Source organism: Taurulus bubalis (genome assembly GCF_910589615.1).
Source record: "Taurulus bubalis genome assembly, chromosome: 2".
Taxonomy (NCBI): Eukaryota; Metazoa; Chordata; class Actinopteri; order Perciformes; family Cottidae; genus Taurulus; species Taurulus bubalis.
Window position 1 is genome coordinate 44,983,292 of NC_136590.1, and position 9,569 is coordinate 44,992,860.

Below are 9,569 nucleotides of genomic sequence, written 5' to 3' on the forward strand. Positions count from 1 at the left end.
ATCAGTCACAAAGACTGAGGCTCAAAGCTGCAGCGCTGGAATTAAACTAAGTATTTACTCATGTACTCATTCCGGGACCTTCCACTGTGATCAACTTGACTTGTCGTACTATATTTGTATCTGTTGTCTCCTGTAATGTGTGTTTACATCTAGTATTTTATACTGATTCATTAATGTGCTTGGTCCCTATTAAATACATAAAAAAAACTTTAGTTGTGCTATAAATTAAGATTTCTGCACACAATACATTTATTTTAGTTAACAAATATGTTGTGTCAACATTACACTCCCCAATTATACAAGTACAGCTGAAATTATTGAAAAATTAATATATTGATCAAAAATGTAAAGGCAAGAATTTTGATAATATGACATTTATATTTAAAATAATTTAATGGTTCTAGATTTTCTGCTTTTTCTTTTAATAATGTTAATAATGTAAATGTATTAGTAATAGTGTTAATGTATTAGTAATAATGGTATTATGTTAATGTATTAGTAATAATGGTAATTATGTCAATGTTAAAGTTTTATTCTTTAATAATCTGCTATTTACGATCAGCTGAATAAAGTTCTTCTTCTTCTTTTTCTTCTTCTTCCTCTTCTTCTTTGTAATTGGTTGTACTTCTCTATAAACCTCCTCATGCGTTACTCTTTTGGGTTCAGAGTTGATCTGCAGCTGAAACACGTCTCAGATCTTTATTCTGCTCCAACAACTCAAACCGAAAAGGGAATCTGACCTTTGCCCTCGTGGACGTGAGCTCTGCTCTAATCTCCCTCTGGACGCGAGGAGACGCTTCATCCACTGAGGTCGACCCGCTACGGCCTCGCCTTCCTCTAAAGCCACGTATTACTGTTCTAATACCACTTAAATTACTACTACTACTACTACTACTGCTGCTACTGTTACTGCTACTACTGCTACTACTACTGCTACTACTACTACTACTACTGCTACTGCTACTACTAATACTGCTACTGCTGCTGTTACTGCTACTGTTACTGCTACTGCTACTACTACTACTGCTACTGCTACTGCCACTGTTACTGCTACTACTACTGCTACTAAAAACTGCAGTTATTAAACCACTCCTAAAGAAGGCTAGTTTAGACCCCGGAAAAATTATAGGCCAATATCAAACCTCCCATTTTAAGTAAAATAATGGAAAAAGTGTTTTTTCAAAAGCTGAACAACTTCTTGGCTGAATGTTTTGATGTCTTCCAGTCCGTCTTTCGTCAGCACCACAGTACTGAAACTGCTCTTGTTAAGGTTTTCAACGACATCCACTTAAACACGGACAGTGGCAAAACTTCAGTCTTAGTGTTACTACTTGAAGGACCGACAATACTTTGTGTCGGTAGCTAAGTACACATCAGAGCTGACTAGGATGACATGTGGTGTTCCCCAAGGCTCAATACTGGGGCCTCTTCTGTTCAACATCTAAATGCTTCCACTGGCTCAGGTTATGAAAAACAACAAAGTCTGTTATCATAATTATGCAGATGACACACAACTCTACATAACTATATCACCAGGGGACTATAGTCCCATACAAGAGCTGTGTAACATAACTATAGCACCAGGGGACTATAGTCCCATACAAGAGCTGTGTAACATAACTATATCACCGGGGGACTATAGTCCCATACAAGGGGTGGCTAAATTCATTGAATAAATCAACAACTGGATGTGCCAGACTTTTCTTCAATTAAATCAAGATAAACAGAAGTCATTGTTTTGGGTCCCAAGGATGCATGATTGAAAGTCAGCGCTCAGCTTCAATCACTGATGTTAAAAACCTCAAACCAAGCCAGAAATCTAGGTGTAGTTATGGATTCAGACCTCAACCTGAACAGCCATATCAAGACAACTACAAAATCAGCCTACCATCACCTGAAGAATATATCAATAGTTAGAGGACTTATGTCTCAACAGGATTTGGAGAAACCTGTCCATGTATTTATCTTTAGTAGACTTTACTACTTTAACGGTGTGTTCACAGGCCTCCGTAAAAAGCTTGAGTCCTCACTAAGACCAGGAAAGTGGATCACATCACTCAAGTTCTGAGGTCTTTGCTCTGGTTTCCTGTCCAACAAAGAATTGACTTTAAAATCCTGCTGGTTTATAAAGCACTGAATGGTTTAGGGCATAAATACATGTGTAATACCTTATGACCCATCTGACCCCTCAGGTGGTCTGGGACTGGTCTACCTTATGACCCATCTGACCCCTCAGGTGGTCTGGGACTGGTCTAACTTATGAACCATCTGACCCCTGAAGTGGTCTGGGACTGGTCTACCTTATGACCCATCCTGACCCCTCAGGTGGTCTGGGACTGGTCTAACTTATGAACCATCTGACCCCTCAGGTGGTCTGGGACTGGTCTACCTTATGACCCATCTGACCCCTCAGGTGGTCTGGGACTGGTCTAACTTATGAACCATCTGACCCCTCAGGTGGTCTGGGACTGGTCTACCTTATGACCCATCTGACCCCTCAGGTGGTCTGGGACTGGTCTACCTTATGAACCATCTGACCCCTCAGGTGGTCTGGGACTGGTCTACCTTATGAACCATCTGACCCCTCAGGTGGTCTGGGACTGGTCTACCTTATGAACCATCTGACCCCTCAGGTGGTCTGGGACTGGTCTACCTTATGACCCATCTGACCCCTCAAGTGGTCTGGGACTGGTCTACCTTATGACCCATCTGACCCCTCAAGTGGTCTGGGACTGGTCTACCTTATGAACCATCCAACCCCTCAGGTGGTCTGGGACTGGTCTACCTTATGAACCATCCAACCCCTCAGGTGGTCTGGGACTGGTCTACTTTCTGTTCCAAGAGTCAGAACTAAACACGGAGAAGCAGCGTCAGCTTTTCTGCTCCTCATATCTGGAACAAGGTTCCTGAAAGACCCTCAGAGACCCTCAGCTCCCTAAATAGATCCAGAAAGAATACTTTTCTGTTTGCTGTTGTCTTTAATTGAACCAGATTCAAGGATATTAATTAATTTCTGCATCTCACTACTGCATTTTATTATATTTTTTGCTTTTTGGCTGTTTTTAATGTTTTAATGAATGTTCTTAATTGTTTTTAAATCTTGTTTTGTTCTGCATTATGTTTTAATGCTTTTATGGGAAGCACTTTGAATCGCCTTGTTGTTGAAATGTGCTATACAAATAAACTTGCCTTGCCTACTACTACTACTACTACTACTACTACTGCTAGTACTGCTACTACTACTACTACTACTACTACTACTACTGCTAGTACTGCTACTACTACTACTACTACTACTACTACTACTACTACTAGTACTGCTACTACTACTACTACTACTACTACTACTACTACTAATGCTAGTACTACTACTACTACTACTACTGCCTCCTCTGTCTTCCGATACATTACTCAGAGTAGCACTGAGCTCTTTTTTTTGTCTTTCCATATTCTCGTTTTATATTCTCCATTTAAAATATATATATATATATATATATATATATATATATATATATATATATATATATATATATATATATATATATATAGATATGGCCTTCCTTTTCATCTGAACGTATTGACTGTGGTCTTTCGGAGCGGTGTCGTCTAATAAAAGAGGGTTTGTGTAATAATAAAACAAAGCTTGAAGCTAGATGAAGTGGATCAGCTGTTTACACCGGCAGCGTACAGGAACAGGGGGGATTGATGGCAACCTCGTCCTCTGGTGGCGGAGAATAAGTCACCAGTGAGATGGAGCGCAGAATAACCGCTCGCTCTGCTTCTGCACATTCTGTGGCTGCACTGTTTTGTCTTGTGAAGCAATTTTTGGGGAATTTTACAGGCTTTTCAACACCTCCGTGAGACATGCAACGTCTAAACCGCAATAAAAAACCTGAAAAAGGTTTTCCTATAAAGACGGATAATATCCCACATGTGCTGCTGGTTAAAAAGAACGTCGAGGAACATACGTTTACGTTTAAGTACTGTAATGTTTTCATTGTTTGCCACTTTATTCTACATTTCAAAGTGAAGTATTGCACATTTTACTGCACTCCATGTATCCCACAGCTGTAGTTAATGAACATATTTTAAATGGTACATAAAAACACACGTGTTTCCACCCATCAGCTCCTCCACCAAGCTCCATCCGACCCATTTGTGGCGTATATTGTTATTGTTGTGAGCAGCTTTGTCCTCAGCGTAACTTAATGCGAACAAGCGGCTGCTTTCAGCTCCAAGTGGTGAATAAAAAAACTCTGAAGAGAACTCAGTGAGCTCACCGTGTTTTTATACCTTTGACAATGTGGCTTTTAGCGACTGAAGCGACGGCAAACATCTTCAATAAGCGCTCCTCTGACCTCATCGGTGAAAAATATGAAATATTCAATAAGGATGAATAATAAACGCTGACTAAAAATACACCTTGGAGTCAAAGCTTCATTTGGGGATGATATCATGGGGGATTCCAGCGCTCAGGAAGGATTCGGGCCTGAATCTCATAACGTAAACACCTTTTCTCTCCAGTGTTGACCTGCTGGAGTCAGCTGATGGGAGGTCTCTTTTAGGCTTTTAGGCTGCGCTTGAATGGAGATTACGTTAATCCTGAACCTTGCAGTGTCAAATTACTGGTGAGCTGAATTATATCCCCGTCTCTCTCTCTCTCTCTCTCTCTCTCTCTCTCTCTCTCTCTCTCTCTCTCTCTCTCTCTCTCTCTCTCTCTCTCTTCCCTCAGGGTCCTGTGGGGGTTTCACCCTTTAAATGACCAAGAAACACGTGAGCGTTCATCTCCTAAATGTACTGAATTCTGTTTACTGTGTTTGTTGTATCACGTTTTATCTTATCTTGATATCAATACCTGGGTTTATTCATCTGATACCAATGTTTGATACATAATCTTCATGCCTCACTGTGTGGAAGAGTAAACACAAACCACAGCCGAGGCTGTTAGTGATGTCGTTATATTTACAGAGAGAATGCAGCTTTAACACATGAAGCATAGACTTCTATACAACCAAAGGAGTCAACCCCTGGTGGTCAGTAGAGAGAATGCAGCTTTAAAACACGAAGCATAGACTTCTATACAACCAGAAGAGTCACCCACTGATGGACATTAGAGAGAATGCAGCTTTAACAGATGAAGCATAGGCTTCTATACAACCAGAGGAGTCGCCCCCTGGTGGTCAGTAGAGAGAATGCAGCTTTAACACATGCAACATATACTTCTATACAACCAGAGGAGTCATCCCCTGATGGACATTAGAGAGAATGCATCTTCACTCGTCACTCGTCAGAACCGGAGGTTCGCCCCCTGTGTGTTGTCGTAAACCAAATTTATATGTGATCATGGAACTAAATGAAAAGTAATTTGATCCCCAAAGTCAGTAGGATTCTTCCTCTGGGGACCATGATTGTCTGAACAAAATGTCAGGACAATCCATGCTCAACAGCTGTTGAGATGTGGGGAAACAAAGAAGAAAACATTTGAGAACAGATTCCTCCTCAGGAGAGAACGCCAGTAATTCACCGAGCAGATCTGTTCGCTGCAGCAATTAACTTCCAGTTGTACTTTGAAGAGTTCAGAAACTGTGGTGCAGAGGAGTTCAGAGAGAGTTTGACACCAGAGCAGAAGTATAAACCACTTCCACCGCCAAATATCTGAACTCTGAAACTTCGACAGAAACCCGGCATGTCGAAACGGGTCCCATAGTTTGTCTCTTTGGCTCAGATCAAGTGTTACGAGTACTGACTGGTAGTGAAACATTTTTAAACAAACATCCGTTTATTCATGTCCCGCTTTGATTGTTTTAACAGACTTAGGCAGCAGCGGTTTACACCTCATTTTGTAACATCATCCCATCTTCCTCTTCCCATTTAAGCCCCGACACAACACTCCTCACAGCGGGCGCTCCTTTCTTCTTCCTCTCCGCCGTATTATCTGCAGCAGTCCTACTTTGTGTACTCGCGTTGTCTTTTCTACACTTTTCTCTCGCTAATTTGTATGCTCATGCTAATTTATTTTTGTGTACGCAATTACATAAACAGGATTCTGCCCAGGGGGAAGACGAGCGAGGGGAGGGAGGGATGGAGGGTGAAATCAAATTAAATCAGTCTTTTTGTACTCTATTGTTTCTTGCTCAGCTGCAGGAGCCTGACAGGGCGGACTTACTGGTGGTGTTGTATCTGACGCCGTAGAACATCTCCGGACAGGGCCGCGACACCATCTGGCCGGTGCTGCTCCTGGGCCAGCAGGTGCCGATGCCGTCGATGGAGGTGTCGCAGTAGAGTCCCGAGCCTGCGGCGAGAAGGACAGCGAGTCAGACACAATTCTGACAACGCTCCAACGGCGCTGGCATTACAGCGTGCGGTTGGAACAATGCGTTTTGGTGCACGGGAGTTAATGATCACTCCTGAGTGTTGTCTCCGAATCTATTTCCAGCATTGTCTTTGATGTTTGCCGTCTATAATCTGAGTGCAGATCTCACTGGTTTCTCTCCCGGGGTATCCCACGAGAAGCTCTGCTTTGTAGTTTTTGCATTGAATCGGTTTCACACATTGTAGGACTCACCGCTCCACTGGCCCGTGGCGTTGCTCAGGGTTTGGTTCCAGGAGGAGGCCAGCGACTGTACTGCAAATCCAGAGGGAAAGACATCCGTCAATAACCTCAATCTGTGTTTGCACACTGCAGAAGATGGGCTATGGAAATCTCATTACATTCAGCTTAACGGCGTCAAAGGGCAACGGTAAACACTGGTGACAGACCTTTCCTCCGGCAATAATGGGACGCTCGCAGCAAATATGAATGTAGACGCGCCCCGGGGGTAAGGCTATTATTTCTGCAATAACTCAAGAAGATTTAGATTATTTTTTTAAAGATCCAGGAATAAGGATGTTCTGCGAGGGCAGAGTTGACACTTCAGTCTAACGGATTTTCTTAAAGCAAGGGTTTTTTGTGGTGAGAAAAAAAAATAATGAAAGAAAGATAAATGGTGCCCACAAGGAATATGCTTGTCAATTTAACGAATATTTCAGTTTTATTGACAAAAGACTTTGTCTGTTGTGAACCTCAACCAACTTCAACAACTAGACAACATTTAACAGCGTCACTCCTAAACTTTATTTTAAGATCAATGTTGGGCAGCAACTGTGGGGAAGGTTGGCGGCAGTGTTCCCTCTAAGGTTGGCGGCAGTGTTCCCTCTGGCCTGCGCGGCCAGTCGAAGTGGCCGCGCAATAGATTTTTCAGACCGTACAAACGTTTTTTTTTCAGGGGTTAAAAATATTTTTTGCGCCAGTGTTTCTGAGATAGGAGTGAGCCATCTCCGCAATAATAAGATCTTTGATGTGACGTGTCGAGTCTTCTTGGCCAATCAGCGTCCCGTTTCTCGACATGCGCTCTCTGTACCTCAGCTAGCGCTCTGCCTCCGTTAGCACCCCCCACCCCCACTGCCCTCCTCCGGGCGCCAGGAGTGAAGCTCGCCCAGAGCGCCACATGAGCTCGGGCCGGCGCTGTTTAGGCTCCTCTTGGCGGGCCCTGCTCCAGCAGCTATAGGCCTCCATGGTGAAAAGAAAGCAGAGCAGGCGCCCCAGAAAAAGGTCTGCCTAACGTTCAACATGAGTGGCTAGATGAAATAGTCCAAACTGACACAGGTAGGATGAAACTTTCAGACGTATTTAAATATGAAGAATATGAAGTTATAAAATTGTTTATATAGGCTACCTTTAGGAAAAATGACACCATGTCAATGTAATAGGCCTATAATTATTGTTAAGCACTTCATTAGCATTTTTCTTTCAATGCAGTTCCACTTAAATGTTGTACCTGCTGAGAAATGACTAAACACCTTTGATACTTTTATATTTATATATATATATATATATATATATATATATATATATATATATATATATATATATATATATATATATATATATATATATATAATTATCAGTCATAACCAGTGAACCAGTCATAACCTCCCCTTATTGAAGTTCAACAAAGATCCTTTAAGTTCAACTAAACTGACTGGTAAAACACCATCATTAAAATGTTCCCAAAGTCCAGCCATTATAAAGGATATTGAATAAATATCAACCTTGTATACATATTGATGCATTTGCTGTCATCTCTTAGAATCCCCTATGGCTAACCAGGCTTGTGGTCATTTTCGGCAGGTGTGGTTGAGAATTGCTCACAGTGCTGAAATCTGCGCTCAGAAAAAAAATGTTTTGCTCAGTGCTGAAAAAAATTAGAGGGAACATTGGTTGGCGGGTTACGTTCTGCTCAGGGTGGTTGTCATGACGGCCGTTACATTGTTACATATTGTTACGATGTGTTGTGTTACGTTGTATTGTTACGATGTGTTGTGTTACATTGTATTGTTACGATGTGTTGTGTTACGTTGCATTATTACGTTGTGTTGTTACGATGTGTTATGTTGCGTTATGTTACGTTGTTGTTATGTTGTATTGTTACGTTGTGTTGTGCTGTTGTATTGTTGCATTGTGTTGTTACATTGCATTGTTGAGTTGTCATGTGACGTTGTTACATTATTATTTTAACAGTAACCGTGTTTTTAACAGTAGTTTTGTTGCTGAACCCGTTGCACGGCGTTAACCATGTGGCATTGTGACGTGTGTGTTACTGCAGTGTGCGTTACTTTAGTGATACGAGGCTAATTTTAAAAAGCACCTATGAGACTTACAAATTCCAAAACGTCGACATCGAGCGTATCCTGTGGTTTGCAGAAACTTTTCTGTTGACTGAGTTCATTTATCGGCTTCTTCACAGCTGAACAACTCCTCTGTGAGAAGTTGTTGCTTTCTTTTTTATTTATTTCATTTAGCTGACGCTTTTATCCAAAGTGACTTACATTTTTGCTCTATACTCCGTAGACACAGCAACGGGGAGTTTTATATTATTATTGCAAACAGAATATTTTCAAAATATTTTCCAGGGGTTCTGGGCCTTTTTGTTTTATAATCTTGATCTTTGACATTTCATTGACATGAGCTGGAGCCGAACATGACATTTAACATTTAACATCGTGCCGAGTCATCTCTGAGAAATGTGACAGCTTAATAACACAGCACATTGTTATCATGGACCTCATCTTCATCAGCATTAAACCCTGGAGGCAAATAACAAGACGATCAATCCTGTGTGTGTGTGTGTGCGTGTGTGTGTGTGTGTGTGTGTGTGTGCGTGAGCGACTGAAGAGACTTACGTGAGACATTTCCCGACAGCATGAGCAGAGCTTCACACGTCAGGTCTGCCAGAGAGCCGGCAGGCAGGAGGCTGACGATGAACCACACCTGGAAGAGGAGAAGAGAACCACGGATCAAACGTGGAATCCAACTGAAAGACCCGCGGCGCCTTTGAGCAGACGACGATGATGATGATGCATTAAACAACTTCTCTCCACTAATTTGTAGAGCGCCCCTCCTCCTGTCAACACTCTTTCCTTTTTACTGGACTTTACAGATACAATAAAACATTGAGGTCAAGCAGTTATTTGCCTTCCTGGAGGGGCTGCAGTGCTGAAGCCACTTTAATTCATGGTTGCAGACGTCA

The 9,569-nt window shown here is 41.9% G+C and overlaps 1 protein-coding gene across 1 annotated transcript in view; it reads right to left on the minus strand.

The window, feature by feature from the left end:
- The window catches only part of LOC306753186 (corticotropin-releasing factor receptor 1-like), a 53,441-nt gene extending 44,132 nt beyond the window's left edge, over nucleotides 1–9,309 (minus strand). Inside the window, exons 1-3 of the mRNA XM_079237045.1 lie at nucleotides 9,223–9,309; nucleotides 6,566–6,625; nucleotides 6,167–6,292 (exon numbers count right to left, since the gene is read on the minus strand). Coding sequence (XP_079093171.1) covers nucleotides 6,167–6,292; nucleotides 6,566–6,625; nucleotides 9,223–9,244 — 208 coding nt within the window. The 5' untranslated portion in view covers nucleotides 9,245–9,309. The remainder of the gene's footprint in view (nucleotides 1–6,166; nucleotides 6,293–6,565; nucleotides 6,626–9,222) is intronic.
- Between the last annotated feature and the right edge of the window lie 260 nt (nucleotides 9,310–9,569).